A 20,965-nucleotide genomic window follows, 5' to 3' on the forward strand; every position below is an offset into this window, starting at 1 on the left:
TATCAATGTAATTTACTCTAATTTAACCGGTTTTGTTGTCCTAACTACTAAGGCCATCTTCAATATTGTGCTCCAATTTCTGTTTTTTTATCAACAATTTATTTTAAAATAAATATAAAAAATGTATAGACACTTATTTGTATTTAATCACCTATGCCAAAACTTTAAATAATTACTACGTCATTCTATTTTCTTATTTTACCCTTAGTATTTTTCATTTATAAAGTAAAATAATATAATCTTAGATAACTATAATTAATAATCTTACATTAAGTTGAATATTATAATAAATATAAAAATTATAACATCAAGTACATCCAATAAAAAACATTGTAATTCTCTAAAATAAAAAATACAAATTTAATAGTTAATATCATAAAACATGAATGTGGATATGTCTGCAGACACGCTAACAATAATAACAATAATTCTTGAAAAAAAACAAATGTCATGGAAGAAATCTCCACATTAGCTTATTTTCTTTATTAAAAAAACAAGTACATTGATTTGTATATTATTTGGACTTGTCTATATGATATATTATGTTTTGTTTAACTTAATTGTATTTATCATATTTTTTGTTTAAAAGATTACATTTATTTATTATGCAAATGGTGTAGTGTAACGAAAATATAAAAAACTAAAACTAAGGGCTAGTTGTGTAGTGTAGAAAAGTGAAGAGTGATTTATATTGCTTGATCTTATAAGAAGAAGAAGAGAGAAAAAATGGAGCACACACGAGAATAATAAGAAACGCATAGAGCACGTTGCTTGAGGAAACTGATAAAACCGCTTTCATAAGCTTCCACACCAACGAAACTAATTGCTTCAGGTTCCCCTCTCCCTCTCACCTTTTGCTTTTTTTCTTTGATTTTTCACCACAAATCCAATTTTTCTCAGTTTCATAAATCTCACTATTAGATCACAGGTTTACACTCAATTTTTGTAAAGCTATCTTTTTTTTCCTGTTCCTTATCACCCTTTTAAATTTAAGGATCATAGACGAATTGGGTTTGTTCAATCGCGTTTGACTTTTAGACATCTAGAGCTTTTTTAACTTCCATTTCATTGTTGTTTTTTCCTAATCCAAAGGGTGCATTTCATTTGTGTCCTTTTTGTTAAATGAAATTAGCTTCTGATCTAAATTACGGTTTAATTGATCACTAGTAGTTGGTCCATAGTGTTGTTTTATGTATATTATTTCATGCTTTTAGGATTAAAAATAAATGCTTAATTTTATTGAAAAAATAAACACTGCACTCTTTAATCTATGAAGGGTAATATTTGGGTAAATTAATTAATTTAGTGCTTATTCAATAAATACTTATCACATGAGAGCTAATGACTTTCGTATAAACTCCTTTTAGCTTAATTTACAAACTTTTATGATAAGCTCATTTAAATATGCTAAAAAGAACTTATAGGAACATCATCAACTATTGTCTTAAGTACTTCCAAATTGTGTGTGTATATAAGATATGCCCAAATAAGCTTGCTATAAGTTATTCCAAATGCCCCCTAAATACAACCCTTCAATTCTACTTCATAATAAAAGCTAACATTTCTTATTTTTTTTGGCCATTGTCCTTAGGGCAATGGATAGCATAAGTGTTATACTTATACTATATATGCCTTCTTGTGACTCCTTCTGATTATTTTTGTTACTTACAGCTTTGTGGGATTGAGGTGTTGGTGTTATTGTATCTGGTGGTGGTGAAGCTTTTTGGAAATCAGAGATGAGTCAGAGGGGTTTAATATATAGCTTTGTTGCCAAAGGAACTGTTGTTTTGGCAGAACACACACAATACACAGGAAATTTCAGTACCATTGCTGTTCAGTGCTTGCAGAAGTTGCCTTCAAATAGCAGCAAATACACGTATTCGTGTGATGGTCACACATTTAACTTCCTCATAGACAATGGATTTGGTATTGATTCTTCTTTTCTGTTTTATGTATTATGTTACCCCCTCTGCTGCTTTGGTTTTTTATGTTTTTGCAGATATCTGAATGGTTTTCTCTGTTTTGCAGTTTTCCTTATTGTTGCAGATGAATCGGTTGGAAGGAGTGTTCCTTTTGTATTTCTTGATCGGGTCAAGGATGACTTTAAGCAGCGTTATGGTGGTAGCATTAAGAATAACGATGCCCATCCACTTGATGAAGATGACGAAGATGATGATCTATTCGAAGACAGATTTAGCATTGCATATCATCTTGATAGAGAATTCGGGTTTGTCTATGCTTGAGATCCTATTTAAGTTTCTGTTTACTTTTTTTTTAATATGGTGCCTTTAGTATTTTGATCATGTTACTCAGACCAAGGCTCAAGGAGCATATGCAGTATTGCATGAACCATCCTGAAGAAATGAGCAAACTATCAAAATTGAAGGCTCAAATAACTGAGGTCAAGGGTATAATGATGGACAATATTGAGAAGGTATGATAGTAAGCCTAGTGAAACAATTTCGCACACTCTTTTTGTTGCTATCTTATATTATACTCTCTTGTTCTTTGTAGAAATACTAAGTAGTTGTCTCTGGATGTGCTGTTCTATTTATCTTTATGAATTCTTCTCAGAGGATTTTAATTTTAGCGAAGTGGAGGGAGAGGGAAGAGTTGTAAATAAGGGATGATAACATGAGTCTTGCAATGTTGCTTCAAACTAATGATTTTATATCACTTCCTTGCGGGACTGGAGTAATAACATTGAGAACTGTATTTGCATATAATGTTTTGTTATTCTTCTCCAACCAAACGTAGATAGACTTGTATAAACCACACACTGCCAATGTATTTTAGCACCCTTCTTGTTGCCAAAACCTTTGAAAATGACATGCCTAGAATTCACATAGAACTATAAAAAATATGCAATCAGAAAGTACTCTCTTGACAGTGGGAAATTAATAGTTATTTACTTGATAGACTTTGGTGGCACAAATCTTTGTTGTTGCAATCAAGCTAGCCATGTAGTTGTTGCTGAATATTAAGCACTTTTATACAACATTTGCACTTCAATGTTTTGAAGGTTTTGGATCGTGGAGAGAAGATTGAACTTCTGGTGGACAAAACAGAAAACTTGCAGTTCCAGGTATGTAAACATCACACTACGGCTGCTACAAAACAACCAAGCCTTTCCCAATGGGCAGGGTTGGTTACGCGTATCAGATTGCGTCATAATATTCTAGTTGACATCTAAATCCGTCTCAAAATTTTGGTTAAATATTCTGAAGAAAATAATCTGCTAAATGGGATTGTATTTTTCGATAAACTTTAGGCCGACAGCTTCCAAAGGCAGGGAAGGCAGCTGAGAAGGAAGATGTGGCTGCAGAATCTGCAGATGAAGTTGATGGTGGGAGGAGGAATCCTTATCTTAATAATAATATTGTGGCTTATTGCTTGTAGGGGTTTCAAATGTTAATGGAGCTATAATCAAATTGAAGTCTTTATTAGGTCACATAACTCAATGGATACAAGGAATGATATTCTACTTGTACATGAAATTTGTTGCTGGAATTTATGGTTACTGTCATAGACTATATACGGAAGGTTGTGGAAAAGTGCTGGTTAATTTGATCCAAACTCATATTTTATATGACATAAGTGAGGTTGTTGTCTATATGTTTTATGATGCTTTGTCTATATAGGATTTATTCCATGGTTTAAAATGCAATTGTAGAGTACTACCAAGTATATGCCCTTTCATGTTTTAGCACTTCTTAAAATGGTGCTTTGAAGCTCTATGAAATTGGGACTAGAGGCTGATGAATAATATTTAACTGAGTTGTTTGGTTTCTCCATACATGAATTTTTAAATGAGACCTACTGATTATAATGATAAAAATGTCTTTATATGGTAAATTTATGCCCTTCAATTTTAACTGTGTACCTACACTGAATGAGATGAACAAGTTTGTAGCTACACTCCATACTTCCAGAACACATGGCTTAAACATGTACCATACCTCTTTATACTCAGGTTAATCTTTGACCTTCTCTTGGTTTATAGTACTGTTTGCCGCTTGTATTATGCACCTTTTTTTAACATAGTTTCAAAATGTATATAGAGTGAAAAAGGTATTTCAGAGAGAACAAGAATTTGAACAAAATGAATAAACTTGCAGCAGATATCACAGTATATACATGATTTCAAATTGTAAGTTACTTACCCCATCTACTTCGTTTCTCATAGAATTGAGATAGAGAAAATAATCACCTCTCTAATAAAAGGATAACAGGAGAATTTGAAAAGGGAATGAGAATGGGTACTTCAGAGTAAATTATACATGATATTACTTTTTTTTACTTATATTAGTTTATAATAAAAAAGTTGTGTGAAGGGCTTTGAAAAATATGCAATTGATTCTCAGGATTGTGTGGTATGTAGATTAACTTGTCCTATGTTTAATACAGCTCTATAAACCAGGTTTCGCCAATGAAGAATGGACTTTTTAAAAATAAACAATAGTTTCTCTAGAAAATATGCAAACGTTACCAAACTGTCACTAATTATGATGGATCATATTTTCCACCTTGTATAGCAAAGTAAAGCTAAAGCAAAAATTCAAGACTAGTAACAACAACAAAATTTCATGAATAGTAACAAATGATATAACTTTGGGGAAGCGAAGCCTTTTGATAAAGGAAACATGACTGTAATAGCAAAACTGTCTTAGGAGCTCAGAGACGAAAGAAAAATCAATCAAATAACTTGATAGTTTTCTGTGATCAACTGTGTCCTCTGAGAAAACTTGGGAGGGTTACCACCCTTTAGCGGTATGATGTTCGTAACCTGCAAATATAGGTTAAAAAACAAAACGGATGAGTTAAATAAAAGTTTTATCGAATCAATATTCAACATGGTATATCGACTATAATCCATCATTGCATATGATGGTAAAAGAATAGAACGATATGTTTCACACTATAAAAGCAAGATATCAGACCTCCCAGCCAACAAATTTTCAGGTCAATAAATGTCAGCTTCAACTGGATCATTTTGACACACACTCAAATAGCAGGATGCATCCATGGCCACAGTTAAAGTGAGATACAGAAAATAGAAAATACAAACAAACCTTCAGGTCACTGTATGTCTCAATTGCCATAAAACGGACTGAAATGGGAAAGAATGCTGATGAATCTGCTTGCGGAACAACAAACTCCATTGATCCACTACAAAATATATTAGTCAGACAACAAATCCAAAAAATACATTGATAAATAACACCGAATAAGTTAGCTTTTAAATGTCTAGCATACCTGCGATTTGAGTTATCAATGAGAAGGACAGACCACTCTAAAACGGAATTCCTAGAGTCATACCTACAAAGCCAATTTAATAGGGGATTACAAACAGAGCACGAACATAAGGAATAAAAACAGAGCTTTCTAATTCCATAGAAATCCGGTCACTGTCAATACTTCAATTATTACAAAGCTCATTTACTGCAAACAGAAATACAAAACACACAAGTCATGCTTGTCCCTAATATTTATTCAGGGGAAGATTAAAATATTCCACACCTCCATTCTCCGTCAATCTGCTTAACAGATGGTGCTTCTCGAAGAGCTGGAAGAGGTACTGAGATCACAACGTTCTGCAGATCAAACATTGATGAAGCCTCATACTCAATGCTGACATAAGTTTCATTCCCAGAAGTAGAGGGCCAGCAGTTAACTGCAATATACATATAAAGGGCACCATAAGTTACTATTACATTAAGGACAAAGTAGTAGACCATATCAATGATAGATATTAACCCACTTGTCAATGGCACCATTGACTCATCAGTGCTTTGCATTCTCCACTTTAGAAGACCAACACCTGCAGCGTCACTAGCTTGACCGGTGGGGAAAGGCCTATTGGGATCCTTCAGGCCTAGTATACTTTCATTGGCAAATAACTCTTTGTTCATGTTAGGGTGTGTCTTGAAAGAGATTGCTTGATTTTCACCAGTCTGAACCTGAAAAACAGACACCATGCAAGGACCAGTTCTTTTAATTCTCTTACCCAAATCATTCTTGCATATTAATTTTTTTAAAGAAAAAAAGAAAGGAGAATTCAAGAATGATATCAGAAAAGGTTTTCTGATAACTTCATTACAAGAATCTGAGCTCTTAAATAGAAGGTAATCAAAAATAGGGAACTCCTAAATTACTGCTTATCATTGTACCCATCCCACTGTTAACTCCTAATTACTGGTCAATGATTCCTATCCCATAAGTACAAAATGAGTACAGCTACTCTAATTTCCTGATCGTGGGATGGGATTTAATCCCATCTATACAACGTTGGCTCTGTAGTAGAATTCTGACAGAATGGCAGGAGTGAAGTCGCAAAGTGAAGATATGCATGCATAGGAGCAATGTTAATGTACACAACATTTGAAAACTTCAATAAAACAGAATGCAAGAGAAACTACAATATATAAAACGGGGCAAACAGAATAATAAATCATTTAAAACATGAAATATAAAAAAAAAAATTCACTTATTTCTTGAATAATATTTTTTTATAAAACAAATGAAAAAACCAATTTATGCTTGTGAAAATGCTCGTTTCAGTGAAACCCAAAATATACAGCACATCAAAAACACCAGAATACTTTAACGTTTATCTCATGATAAACTAAGAAATCAGCATCGACATCACCCTGCAGGAAATTTAACCCTCATTATATTCCTCTTCAACTTGATCTTTTAACCCCAAGTGAACAGACACTTCTATCAAGTGACTGGTCCGTTTCCCTTTTTATTTCTCCCTTCTCTTCGTCCCCTTTATTTCCTGCTCTTTTTTTCATCATCCTTGGTTCTTAAGTATCGGCTTTTTAAAGCAAAAATAATGAAGCTGATATATTTTAAAATAACTATAAAACCTGATAGATATGCATGAGAAGAACATTTAAGCGACAGTACATCAAAAATTGCTCATATTGAGCATAACATGTGGTCTTCTATGCCTCAAATAAAATGCCTTGCTAAAACTTCAAAATGACTTATTTAAGCATGCACCTTATACAGAGGCTGCCTTTTCAACATTACCCATCTGAAATTTTGTTGATTGTTACTCGAAATATCAATTCCAACTGCATTTATAAAGGATGCAAACCACGATACGAATATACAAACCAGCACAGAGTATTCACAAAAGCATTACTAAGGGTATGCAAACTAGCAGAAACATGACCAGTGAGCACACGTTGAGGTAGAGCGATAGACAGAAATCAATACCTGAACTTGAATATTTCCATCCTCTTGGTTAAGAATCTGCAGAGAGAGTGTACCTTGAACATCAAAGTTACTGACTCCACCGTCTCGTTTCAGTGTCACATTTATTTTCTCCTCCACAGTTAAAGTGATGGGATCAGTAAGTGACTGAGAAGCTGGTCGAGACTGGCCAAGTTTTGGCTGAACATCTTCAACTATGACTTCACCTTCAGCTTTCAATGATTCCAAAAACTGGTTTGCCCTTTGAGATTTACCAAGCTTCATTCCAAGACCTTTTGGTGGTGCAGTGGCAGATGAAGGTGGACGAGCTAAAAGAATAGGAAGTACATAGATAAAAGACCTCTTTATTTAGCAACATGTTGATTCAGATAAAGAATAAATCACAACCATAATACAACATGCATGCTTAAATTTTATTTAACTCATTTATCATTATATTAAGAAGCATTCTAGAAGAAGCTATGCACATATATAAAAGCTAACCTTTAGGTTTGGATGAAAAGGAATCAACATCAGAATTCAATCCAAAACCAGAGCCATTTCCAAAACCAGCTCCACTGCTAGATATGCTCAAATCACTAAAGCTACTCTCAATTTTTCCAGAGCCCATTGACTGCAATGGACCAAATCCTCCTTTATCGCCTCTGTTCTTTTCAATCTGTGGAATACATGCAATAATTATGAATAAATGATGTGCACTTCCAGAATTTATTAATAACAAAGAAAAAAATCCTCCAATAGCACCTTGCTTTTATCAATCTCACTAGCTTTCCGCTTCATAACATCCTTAGTTTCGTTTATCTTGCTCTGCATAACCAACTTGTGCAGCTTCTCTTCATGACTTTCCATCTCACAGTATTGCTTCACTTGTGCAACAGTCACATTTTCCTTGTGTCCAAGAGCGATGACTTCATCAAATGCAAAAATCAGCTCAAATGCATGTTTACATATACCCTCTTCATCAAGGGAGAATGAATATTCGGGCACCTAAACTTTGTTTAGGAATGACTATAAGCGTGATGGTTTGGCAAAAGTTTTTAGTTAAATGGATCTAGACTGTCCAATAAAAGCTAATATAACCTCCCACAACAAACCATTTGATCAATCATAAACCTTCATTAAAAAACATGTGTATACATCCCTTGTTTAAGATATGAAGATAAACTTATAAACTGACTGATTGTATCATTAAAACTCCGAGGAAAAGCTAAAATGACAGGAAATCAGAAGATGAACAGATGAGGCAAAAAACAAACTCCAGATTCCGGCCACCAAGTCATACCAAGTTAAACACACGACTAATATTGCTCCTAAGTCCTAACCAGACAACATATGTAAGACCAAACAATTGAAACCCAGCAGAATTAAGAACATATGTAATTTCAAACTTAAAGCATCAGGAAGAGGATACAAGCTTAGAAAGAAGTCTCAGAGTATCTATGTCCTCCAGTATGTTGCTCTGTTTGTTTGTTACAAGAAGCAGATAGAGTGCTTCTATTGGCTGGTAAACATAGCGCACGTTCTCAGTCTCAACATATGTGTGTTGTTTTCCACTGCCAATCAACTTGGGAAATGCTGCTAGAAGACCCTCAATTCTTATCCGAGACATATCCACAAACTGTCTAGAAACTAGCACTGCAAACAAAACAAAACGATCCTAACTTGTCATCACAAGAACACTGATACGAATCCATTAATATTTAGGCACCACCACATCCAACATAAATTCAAGACTAAGCTGTGGTTTACACAGAAACAGTTAATCCTGAATGTCAAAAAAGGCTGGGGAAGAGAACTGAAGGATTCATTTGCAAAACAAAAAACACATAGCAAAAGATACAGATCATGTTTCTTGATGTAGGACTTACAACAAGTAACGAACCAAAACAAAATAAATAACTCAATAGCCGACTCTCCGGCATCTCCACATGTCAAACCAATGTGCAGAATAAATAAATATTACGGGAAAGGAATTGCTCCTCCTGGGATTTATTTCTTATATTGCCTAAAACCTTTTATTTCATATCACTTAAACGGGAGGGAAGACAAACATACAATATTGGCGTAAATAACCCCAAATACTAGGATAATAAGAGCTAGGTGGAAGGCTACAAACTTACCTTTTCCAGATTTGCTCAAGATGGATGCAGCAAGGACAACCTGTATGACAAATAAAAAAATTAGACGATAAATTTAATGGAGCAGAAGGGAAGTCAAAAACAGGTAGAAAGAAAGAATACAGAGTTCACATTTCACACTCCAATGTAAATTCATATTTTTCTTGAGCCTTAGGCTATTTTTTTCAGTCTAGACTCGAGAGAATGAAATGAGCCTATGAACTCTTTACAACCTACGCCTTACTCTCACCGTTTGAGCTACACCCAACTGGCCAGGTGCTCATACAATGAAGATCAGCACTAATTTTGGACGAAATAAATCATTTAAAGTTACCAAGCTAAAATCGAGGGTAACAAAAAACACAAGTTTTTAAATCTAGGCCCGCTGTACTGAGACTGCAACATTAAGGTGTTTGGAGTCTCTGCAACCGGTCATGACCATAATTGCAGTTGCATTGGCCGCATTCCCCGCAATAGTTTGCAATGTAGTATTTTGGGAGTTCCCGAAACCACAATTTAAACCTTGTGTGGTAGCATAAGCTAAATCAAAATCCAAAATTACCAGTAACATTGAAGAAAATTCAAGCCACAAAACTGACAAAGCGAAAACTATTTCTAACAAGGATTTCAATTTTAAAGCAGATCAAGATACATTGGGAATTCCTTTCAGCTGTAATTCCAGATCACTGATTAAATCTACAAACATCTAACAGAATTACAGTGGCTACAAACCCAAACATTTTCCAGGAACAAAATTATGCCATCAACACAAACATAAGTGATTACAGTTACTACGAAGAATTAGGAATGCATTACAAATATGCAGTTTGACACTTTTTTACATTGGTGATTTAAGGAATTTATAACCAAGTATGTGATATAAGATCAATTAATTAGTGTTAAACATTAAAATAAGGGATTGTAGTGAGAGAATACCATATTTTCGTTTAGTCTTATAAATGAGGATAATGGTTATTGTCTTTAATTGAATCTGCGAAAGAAAAAAGAAAGCAATGTTAGGAAGAATCAAATAAGATCGCGAACAAAGGATATGGATATATTATGCAATGGTTGTTGTGGTAATTGAATGGCGAAGTGGGAAAGAGAAGAATGAAAATGAAAGGAAGAGAGAGATTACGAAAACAGAATGTAAGATTTGGAAGCGCAGATCAGATCCGAGACACAGAAGAGAGTGGAGGAAAGAAATAATAAAACTGAAAAGAGAAGAGAAGCAGGATCGGGAATGCGGGGTTAATCATATATTTGTCTTTATGGATAAAACATTTTTCATATATAACACTATCAAAGTCCAAAGACTTCACATTATTTTAATCTTTTACTATCAAAGTGTACGGATGCATATGTATCTCTGGAAGAATATTCTTATTTTAGAGTGTTAAATATTTTTATTAACTATTTTAGAGAATTATAATATGTTTTTTATATTGATATATTTTATATTATAATTTTTGAATTTATTATAACATTCAATTTAAAATAAAATATGTCACTATAGTATTAATGGTGATTATTTATGATTTAAATGATTTTTTTGTACAAATTGTTATAAAGTTAAGAACAAAATAGAAAATTAAAAATTATTCAATGTCATATATAGTAAGTATATAATAGAAGTATAAATTAACCTTAAAATTTAATATCATATAAACCCAAAAGTCAGATGTGAATTTAAGTATGAAAAGAAAGTGTACATGAAAATAGTATAATTATTTTTTACATTATCACTACTAGCGTGTCTGTCAACTTGTTTTCCTATTATTTATAATGTGTAGTTTATATATTATAAATATCAAATATAGTAAGTTGTGTTAGACATTATAATTTGCACTTGAATTTATTCAATTTATGTAATTATTAATTTTTTAAATAAACATTAAAATAATTGAGTGATTCACAATTATTTTGTAAGTGAAATTTATGATTAAGGTGACTTCTTTGCCTATCAACCCACATTCCCTCAGTTTGATATCGAAGTTTTCATTTTTACACGTTATAAAGATTTGGAAGTAAAAAAGTTTGATTATAATCTTGAATACTTTATATTAATATGACTACAATAACTTATACACTTACTATAGTAAATAATGAAGGCAATAATAAATACAACACATAAGACGTGTGACCATTATCAGAGAATGGAAATTTTGTAGAAATCAGAAATACAGCACATTAAAGTAAGAATTTTCAGGATTTAATAAATAATATCGCCAAATTCCGATCTTCAAATCAATTCCTTTACTGATAAACTCAAACAACAAACAACCAATTTCATAAATGTGATATGTTCACCAATTTCATTTTCCTTTGACTTCTTTAAAAAGTTCTGTTAAGGGCACTCGTTAACAAATCCTTCTCTATGGTTGGCTGGATTATATTATGAACCTTAGTTTGTTCTAATTTAAATCAACTGGTAATTTCAGATAGAGTGATACTTGTTGAGAATGACAATCACATACCCCTGAAAGAATTAATTACTTATCTATAGGGTGAAAGATACCCCTCGTTACACGCAAAAAATCACGCGATAAAATTTCTAAAATACTTGTCATCAACTTAAAATATATACTAAACACTGAATTAAATGTATGAATCAATAAATCCAAATAGAAAAGTAGATTGAAAACAAATATGCAAACTTACTTAAGGGGATCAGTGTTGCTGGCACATGAACATGAAGGATGCAAATCCTTTTTCTTCCTGAATTATGTATTGCCCATATCAGATTTAATTTGTTTTCCTTCCTCTCCAATTGCAGGCACGTGATTCACCATAACCATGTTGATAATGCTACTAAAACACACTTCTATAATTGTAATAATAGCTTTTTCTTAAAAAACTTTACTCCACTTAGATACAAATCTATAAAGAACTTCATTATTAACACTCCATTTTAATTACGTCAATAACAATGAAGGCAATAATAAAAAAGACAATAATACTTTGATATAAAGCACATAAGATAGAAACTGATTGAATAAGCAATCCCTAACAAAAAAAAAACATAAATATCAAATGTGTGTATTTGTTATAGAATAGAGGCATGCATTACATTATTATAACATCTTATTAATAACTATGATGGAAGAATCTCATATAGAAATTGAAATTGTATTACTTCACAATGAAGTGAGTGAAACATTTTATCAAACAAATTTGGTGCATAAATTTTTCCATATATTATTCATTTCCATATTACATGAATGTAAGAGATGATTGTAAAAATTTGAGGAAACAAAATGTATTATATTTTGACTAATACTTACATATGTGGATGAAACTATAGTACTTACTCTGCATTTCTATTTATCTCATTTATCTTTTTCTTTTTCTTTTTTACTTCCCATCACTCTCTCTCTCATTCCCCCTTTCTTCATCTTCCTAGACAATAACAAAAACTTTTTTCTACACATTTCCTTCTTTTCTCTTCCTTTCCTTCTCCCACCATAAACACACCAACAACTACAACTTCAACCCAATTTTCCTGCTCCATCATTCTATTTTCCCCCAACCAAAAAAAAACTCACAACACAAAACCTAGTTTCCCATTCCAACACCAAAACTTCAGAGTTTAGACGTTTGTTTTTGTTGATCATGGAGTCTGCATCTGGTGGAGCGTCTCCAACAAGTACACTACCACTTGAGGCAAGAAACATGGAAGCTCCACCGGTATCATCTGCGGCGATGGCAACCCTAAACCCTGCATTGTGAAAAATGCCGTTGTTGGGTTGATTTGAGAAAGATAGCAAATAGAAGTAAGGTGAGTGAGAGAACAGTTATTCTTTCTGAATGAAATATGCAGTTTTTTTATGACGAGGAGAAACGGCTACTCATCTCTCTTGAAATTATTTTGAGTAGTTATCAGGTTTGAAAATGTATAATACTAATTTTTTAATTAAAGGGTAAATCTGGAATATCAAAATTACACCATGGACATTACAAAGTATTTTGACTTTATAAGTTAGTATAGATAAATATCTCTTCTTATATATATTTATCTATATCTATCTATCTATACTATTAATAAAGGGAAAACACAAAATAACCACTCATCATGGTGTAATTTGTGTTTTCCTATTTTGCCATCACTATCTTTTTATTTCTACCAAAAAACCATATAATATTATTTTCTTATTTTATCCTTATTATGTTCTTATTTTAAAAGTGTATTTAAAAAATTGAATATTATACCAATTGAATAAATTCAACCGTAAATTTAGCGCAAAAAATTATATTTAAATTTATAAAATACAAACTATACATTACAAACGATAGGAAAGCGGATTGACAGGCACGACAGTGCATGTCAACACGCTAGTACTATATATAAAGCCAAAATATGGTATAACCACCACCATGGTATAATTTATATATTCCTATTTTGCCCTTCAATTTTTTAATTTAAAAAAGCCATATAATCCTATATAATCACATCAAACATATTAATTATAAGTTGCATATTTTCTAATAAAGACAAAAATATAATATAAAGTAAATATAATACAAAAAAAAACATTTTAATTCTATGAAGTGTATAAAAATTAATTATTTAGTACTTTAAAATAAGAATGTGACCGACAGACACTCGATACACATTAGTAATAATAATGTAAAAGTATATATATATGCACAATAATGCTTGAAATATTAATAATGCTTTAATATTATTAATTTTCCATACATTCTTATTACTTGTAATACTTGTACTATTAATAAAGGCAAAACAAGTAATAACTACCTCATGCTATAATTTTTATATTTCAAACTTACCCTTTCATATTTTTAATAACTAAACTTCCACATATTACTTTCATTTTTTATATTAATGATTTAATATCATTAATTTTCCACACATTCTCTTATTTCTATCTTCTATCTTTCTCCACCCAATAGGCACAAAATGAGAAATTGGCATACGTTTTATGTATATCATATCAACTATCACATATTATCTTCTTAAATCTTCACTCTTTATTGAGTTTATATACTGCACTCTTATATTTAAATTGTTTTTCTTAAATAATATAATATGAAGATCATACATACTATATCAAAAAAATAAGAATGTGGGTGACCGGCACGGAGTGCCAGTAGACACGCTAGTAGATATAAGTAAAATTCTTCTATGACGTGTTTCGCTTCATCATTATTGTGAAATAGTTGTACATTTTTCTTTCCTTAATTATAAATCTCTTTTGCCTATTTCAATTACATCTTATACTTGTAATATTGATTGAATATTTCATGGTCCATTAAAATTTGGAGATATTTATGATTGAAGGAATGAATGAATTTTACAAATTATTTTAGCATTTGAAAAAAATCTTATTACATTTTTTAGAGTATCAAATAAATAGGATGTAGACTTAAATCTAATGACTTGTGGTAATTCTTACCTTTACAATATGGTCTGTCCACATCTGGTTAAAACTTACACTCTATAAACTCCTTTTTACTTCAACTTATTATATCTAAAGCAATATGCTCAATATTTCTAGTTTCCCTTTAATTCCTCTTGATTCAAGAGTGAGAACAAAATTTCTTCTTAGCAACTGCATCCAATGCTAATAAAAATCAAAAGAACCTAAATTGTCACAACCTCAACTGAATTCTATAAGTATAGCTAGCTAGCTTAAATTGTCAAATTCCACAAATAGTCTTCAGTATCATGCAAATACTTTACAATTTGATGGACTGCACACTCTGTTGTAAGTCAATGGTCCATTGTACTAAGTGCAAGAAATTAGAGAAAGGGAGGCGTATGCAAAAGGCACAATTACCATCTCACACTAGCACCGATGAATAAAAAAAGATATCCAAAAGCCATTCTTATCTGATAAATTTTTTAAAATAGTGCTTCAAGAAGGTACTAGAAAAAGACAGTTTCTTTCAGCTTTGATTCAGAGTTATAAAGGAAATGAAATCAAAGGGTTAGGAAGAGGGAGCAAAGGCATAAAAAAAGAAGGTAATTTTCTCCCTTATTTGAGAGTAAGAAATTTAGATAAAGGAGAGTAAACTAATGATAATATAAGAATATTTCTCCTGACAATTTGAAGAGTGGGATTTAAGCACTGCAAGAACCACCAGTCCGCTGAGAATATATGATGTTTCGCCATCACATATCTCTCCATTAGATTAAAACATGGAACCAATGTAACAGTATCCAGCCTACAATCATTACAAGATTCATGGGGTGATGAAGACACTTGGAACTTCCTCTTTCTAATTCACTTTGAAACAGAGAGGCAGGGTGGACACCTCTTAAAAAGTGAAACAAAAATATTAAAAAAGTAGAATAAACGAAAATTAATAATTCTAAGGGCCCATGACAAGAACCAAAAGAAAGAATAAAACTAACTCCGATCTGAGAAGTTGGTGTGGACTACACGATGATAGTAAGGTGTTAGTATAAGTTTCTCTTGCAATAAGAGTCTAAGTTTGCACAGATTTCCTTCAGTTTGAAAGTGAGAAGAAAAGGGGGGCAGAATGTGTCTAAGGTTTGATGAGTGAAAACCATAGGAAAATTCAAGCATCATCACCAAAAGAGTTTGAAGCCACAATTGTTCCCTTAGCACTGTGTGAAGCTGATTATATATTCCTCTACCACTTCTTAATTTTCAGTATATGTCAAATAGAATAAGGGCGATTAAAGTCAAGATTTAAGGGTTATTTTCATTACCAAATGAGCTAGCAGCACCACTGCAATTGTCCACCATAGGCCAAATGATGCTGCAAGAGTTTCAAACTTCCGCCACTTATCCCCTTCCCCTACTGAATTGGTGCTAGCACCTCCAATATACAAGAAGGAAAGGCATCATTTTGGTCAAAAGTATATGATGTGTTAGGAACTGAGGAAACGGAACTGAAATTTGATAGGATATTGAGAATGGATAAAAAAATGAATTACATTTTTATTGAATGACTGAAAATAAGAGAAACAATTCTCCTCCTCCATAGGTTTCCACAGCAAAACAAATTATAATTTGTTGACCCTTTCCACAGAAGACCCCTGAGAGAGGCGCTAGTGTCAGCATGCAGTGGAGTATCAACTGCAGCAAAGAGAGGGAAAAGCCACATGCAATCATTTCTTGTGATGGTGGCTGCAGGTTCTAGCAAGCTAATCCGTTTCCGCATGCTATTATTGCAGAAAGCAAAGGAATAGTGGGAGAGTTGTTTCTAGTTTTGGTGAGTGTAAGTTTTAGATGAAGGATTCTCCAGAGGCAGCGCAGTATCCTTTTCTTCAACTGTCAGGTCAGTGGGTAGGTCAATTGCCTTACTGGCGCTCAAATGACTTAAACTGACTTCTCAAAATTTTGGCATTTACCTTAATGTTCTCAGCTCCATCATCCCCCATTACAGTTACAAATTAGGAATTCAGTTTTCAGATTGTCCAAAATACCTCACAGAAATAGTAGCCAATATAATATATTCAACATTACAACCTCCCCATCCAGTTCAGTCTTCATGGCACGAATGCCAGCACACTTCTGCAGAAAACCTCTGAGAGAGGCGCAAGTGTCAGCACACAGTGGAGTATCAACTGCAGCACAAAGAGCAAAAAGCCACATGCAATCATTTATTGTGATGGTGTCTGCAGCACAAAGAGCAAGCTAATCCGTTTCCGCAATATAGATACTTGAGAGTAGATCAGTGGGTAGGTCAATTGCCTTACTGGTGCTCAAATGAGTAGGTAGGCCATCCCTGTCCGATATGCTAGCTGATTCTCCAAAGTTGATCCCGAGTAGATTTAAGGAATGAGCAGGTTACAGATAATTTGAACCTTCAAAAGACGAGAGATTCTGGAATACTAAGTTGACAAATAAAGGAACATGGCCTCAACAACTATAGCACTTAAATGACTCCTAAACTAATGCTTTATTAGCATGGACATCAATTAGAATCTCATATGCACAAATTTAAATGACTATATTATGTGTGTCTCAACTCACATGCTAGATGGGTCCAAAATGCAATGGAAATGAAGGAAAAGGAAAAAGGAAAGCTATATATAGAAATAAGATCTTGAAGAACATACCAGTACATAGCAGTACGTATATATAGAAATGTGCTTTAAGACCCTATTTAGGTGAGTGTTCAATACACTGATCTTCATATGTTAACACCACAACACTCTATTAAATAAAGGCTGTCAAAGGTCAACAAAAATACTATTAATTTCTTCTCAAAAGAGAAATTCAATGAAGGGAACAGTAGCTAATTCCACAGAGCATTCCACTAATTCAGGGTCATCAAGGCACAACACATACTATCCAATTTTTATATTATGAACAAAGAACTCACACTCCATTTAGGGATCAACATGTAATTCTAATTTCTACATTGTGAATAACAATTGCCTATTGAGCAACCTCAAACATTATGTTCTGTCTGCTTTCACACCATGAATATATAATCCATATAGCTATTGTATTTCATAGTCCCCCAAAGCATAATCATCCAAATTTCATACTACAATTGCATTCAAGGAGACCAAAAGCTCAAGTATACCATCTCAGTTTTACATTTGAATCAATAATTCATAACACAATTGCATTTACAACCAGCTAGCTGCCAGCCAATAATAAGGGTCTCAAAATTAGTTTAAATTTGTAGGCAATTAAGGTCAAATGAACAGATACTAATTTTTTCATTGTGGGAAATTGGACATATTACCTGCAATAGTTTTAAGCTCCTCAAATGAATCAGGCAACCTTATTAGCTTCCCAGCTTCCATGGCACCTTTATCTTCTCTCAGTATAGGGTGGCCTCCATATATACTAACTCTTGGACAGTTTAGTCCATTATATCTTCCCCAAATGCGTTCTTTATCTTCTTCACGTGCCCCCCTTAATACAATCTCACTGGGCATGGCCTCATGTATATTAATTAGATGTCCAATCTCACGCTTCTTCAGCATTTCACTTAAGGTGAATGCACAAAATTCATGAGTACGTATACCAGTGACATCTGCACCACTCACCACAAGCAACTTAACCATGTGCACGTGATTTTGTTCCATGGCAATTTCAATTGGTGTTATACCATGGTGGTCTTTGGAGTCGACATTTAATCCTTGCTTTAGTAACTCACTCATCAAAAGTACATCACTTCATTCATCAAAGTATAATTCATGGACAAGGATGGCATAACACAAAAGGATTCTATCCAGAGTCCTTCGAGAGCTGCATCTGCATTTAAAATTTCAATGGACATATAATCACTATATATTGTTTCACTTCCTTCTTTAAAATTTTAGGCCTATCAGTATTTTTATCAATGAAATTTTATTGGCAACATTTATCACGGTGAAGTTATATTAACAAGAAAAAGGAAAGGTGCATTTGTAACTAATATCTCTACCAGGTGCTTTAATGTAGCTAAAGTTTTGGTGTGCATTGGAGATTGTGGAATGACACCATTTGATGGAGGAACTCCGATTAGACCACATAATATAACATGCCATACATTCAACACAGCGAAATTGTCAAAACTAAGGATCACATTCAGTTCATGGCTCATACAAACAATTCAGAATTTATATAATGAATCTGTACTACAATTTGCATTTAGGGTCATCAAGTCAAATTATACCATCTCTTTTTGCATAGTTAATAAAGAGTCTGTATTACAATTGTATTTTGGGACATCATGTCCCCCAACATAGCATCCCAATTCATATAATGAACAAAAATTCATACTACAATTGCATTGAAGACCACCAATGACTCAAGTATACCCAATCTTGCACTATAAATTGAGAATTGAAATTGTAATTGCATTTCCGGTCGTTTTGCAAATTAGGGTGGCATCTGAATTCAAAATCATAGGCAACTAGGGTCAAACATACCACCCAATATCATATTATGAATTAAGCATTCATCCTGCAAGCAACATTCATTCTCGCAATCCAAAACAACCACTATGGTTTCTATAGCCACTTATATTTAGATTCATCAAGATCCTAGAATGAAATCAGAAAAGCATATCCTCCATTTTTTGTATTATGAATAAAGAATTCATACTACAAGTATATAATTTCGATCCAACCATCCATCAATTATGAATAAAAAATTCATGTTACAGTTTCATTTAGGACCATCAACCAATTAGGGTTTATAAGTGCAACATGGGTCAAACATGCTAATCTTTTTCATTAGGTGTACCAATTATAAAGGGTAGGAAAGGCCACTCAAAAAATAACTCAAATTATTTATCAATCTTTCTTGATTATGTTATTTGTGTGTTTCTTCACCGGTTGCAAAAAGTCAACAGAAGCAGACAACATGGTAAGTAACAAGAACTCAAATGTTAAAAATGTAGAGAAAAGAAAGAAAGGTGTGGCACTGATAAAGGATTGGAAAGCCATAGAATAATAAGTTTATCTCTTTCTGACGTTTCATTATCAGATACTAAGAAGTTGCCTCCAGAATTTTAGGAATTCATGAAGAAGATTGAGAAATGAGAGAGAAAAGAGGGATAGATGTGGCTGTGACAAAAGGATTTGAAACACCACAAGAACTTCTTTGGAAAACCAGATTGACACTGCAACCCATATCAATATTAACGAACAATTCAAAATCATGTCATTTTGTGGTATTTATGAATCTTTCTTTCTTTGTTTACTTTGGTTCTATTCAGGGAACCATCTTACTCTACTTCAATTGATATTGATGGTGAGGATCCAGAAATTCCACATCTTAACCTAATATACTTTCTAACTAAGTTTCTAAAATAATAATCATAAATATTAAATAAAATAATATTACAGTATTTGATAATTAAGTGAATGAACCTATTCTGAAGGGGGAAATATGGGAGAGGGGACAGACCTGAACTATATCATTCTCAATGATGTCTTTTCCGGCCATTCTGCAGTCAACAATTGCTGGAAATCAAGTATAAGTTGCAACTTGAATTTAAGGATAGCAAAAGAATATGGAAATTATGAAATGTGTATCTTTACCTACAAAAAAGTGCATCAATAGAATCGTAATTTAACTTGGCACCGGAAAGTAAACACCAGTCAAAAGCATAACAGTTGATAAACTACATCACAGTTGTAAGTAACAAATTAAAAATAACAGAAACCAAACGCAACTTATGCAATTTTTCTTATTCATCACCATTTCTCCCTCATTAAAACGAGCCACTATTTTCATCTTGTCCATGTATTTAAAGCAAATAAGAGACAAGAAATGCTAGCACAAATGAACCAACAGAAATGCTCACTGTAAGTAACAAATTAAAAATAACAGAAATGCTCACTGTAATTTATTTTGTCAATAAGAAGCACAAATGAACCAACAGAGTGAGATGATAAATAGGAGACAAGAAATGCTAGCAACACACTCATTGTCATTGAATGTAATTCAATTATTCAAATACAATTTTCAAATAGTTGAACTTGAATTCAATGCATATGAAAACATTGCACAAATACATGGCCACAATTAGATATGCAAATGCTTGCCCTACAAATTATTACCAACACTAACTACTAGCAACCTCACCCTAGAAAACAGTTCTGAACTATTTTTTGTGCATATTAAAAAACCCTAAGCCCTAAGCCCTAAGCCCTGAGCCCTGAGCCCTGAGCCCTGAGCCCT

General features: G+C 32.9%; 2 protein-coding genes across 3 annotated transcripts; one reads left to right on the top strand and one right to left on the bottom strand.

Annotated features, from left to right (window-relative positions):
- On the top strand, window positions 711-3,636 carry LOC109335889 (vesicle-associated membrane protein 727). Of its 2 annotated transcripts, none has more exons than XM_019572131.1 (6): window positions 711-832; window positions 1,672-1,926; window positions 2,029-2,227; window positions 2,314-2,434; window positions 3,023-3,085; window positions 3,272-3,636. In XM_019572131.1, the coding sequence occupies exons 2-6, from the start codon at window positions 1,737-1,739 to the stop codon at window positions 3,413-3,415; spliced, it is 717 nt and encodes a 238-aa protein (XP_019427676.1). In that variant the 5' UTR covers window positions 711-832; window positions 1,672-1,736; the 3' UTR covers window positions 3,416-3,636. The 2 variants fall into 2 exon arrangements, with proteins under 2 accessions (XP_019427676.1, XP_019427677.1); XM_019572132.1 differs by lacking the exon at window positions 711-832 and adding an exon at window positions 905-928.
- On the bottom strand, window positions 4,441-10,597 carry LOC109335886 (coatomer subunit delta-like). The gene is made up of 12 exons (XM_019572130.1): window positions 10,480-10,597; window positions 10,278-10,332; window positions 9,345-9,384; window positions 8,636-8,859; window positions 7,969-8,211; window positions 7,708-7,882; window positions 7,228-7,532; window positions 5,762-5,960; window positions 5,521-5,674; window positions 5,257-5,319; window positions 5,073-5,169; window positions 4,441-4,786 (listed from the first exon to the last, which is right to left on the bottom strand). Exons 2-12 carry the CDS (start codon window positions 10,278-10,280, stop codon window positions 4,697-4,699), a joined length of 1,593 nt encoding a protein of 530 aa, XP_019427675.1. The 5' UTR covers window positions 10,281-10,332; window positions 10,480-10,597; the 3' UTR covers window positions 4,441-4,696.

The sequence above is a fragment of the Lupinus angustifolius genome, chromosome LG20 (assembly GCF_001865875.1).
Source record: "Lupinus angustifolius cultivar Tanjil chromosome LG20, LupAngTanjil_v1.0, whole genome shotgun sequence".
In the NCBI taxonomy this organism is placed as follows: Eukaryota; Viridiplantae; Streptophyta; class Magnoliopsida; order Fabales; family Fabaceae; genus Lupinus; species Lupinus angustifolius.

Bases quoted from the DNA above. Each gene is read 5' to 3' on its own strand.
- LOC109335889 (XM_019572131.1), top strand. From the start codon at position 1,737: ATGAGTCAGAGGGGTTTAATATATAGCTTTGTTGCCAAAGGAACTGTT. The intron at 1,927-2,028 runs GTATTGATTCTT...TCTGTTTTGCAG, and splicing joins CCTCATAGACAATGGATTTG to TTTTCCTTATTGTTGCAGAT. The intron at 2,435-3,022 runs GTATGATAGTAA...AATGTTTTGAAG, and splicing joins TGATGGACAATATTGAGAAG to GTTTTGGATCGTGGAGAGAA.
- LOC109335886 (XM_019572130.1), bottom strand. The intron at 5,170-5,256 runs GTATGCTAGACA...TATATTTTGTAG, and splicing joins ATTGATAACTCAAATCGCAG to TGGATCAATGGAGTTTGTTG. The intron at 4,787-5,072 runs GTTTGTTTGTAT...CTATATTTGCAG, and splicing joins AGACATACAGTGACCTGAAG to GTTACGAACATCATACCGCT.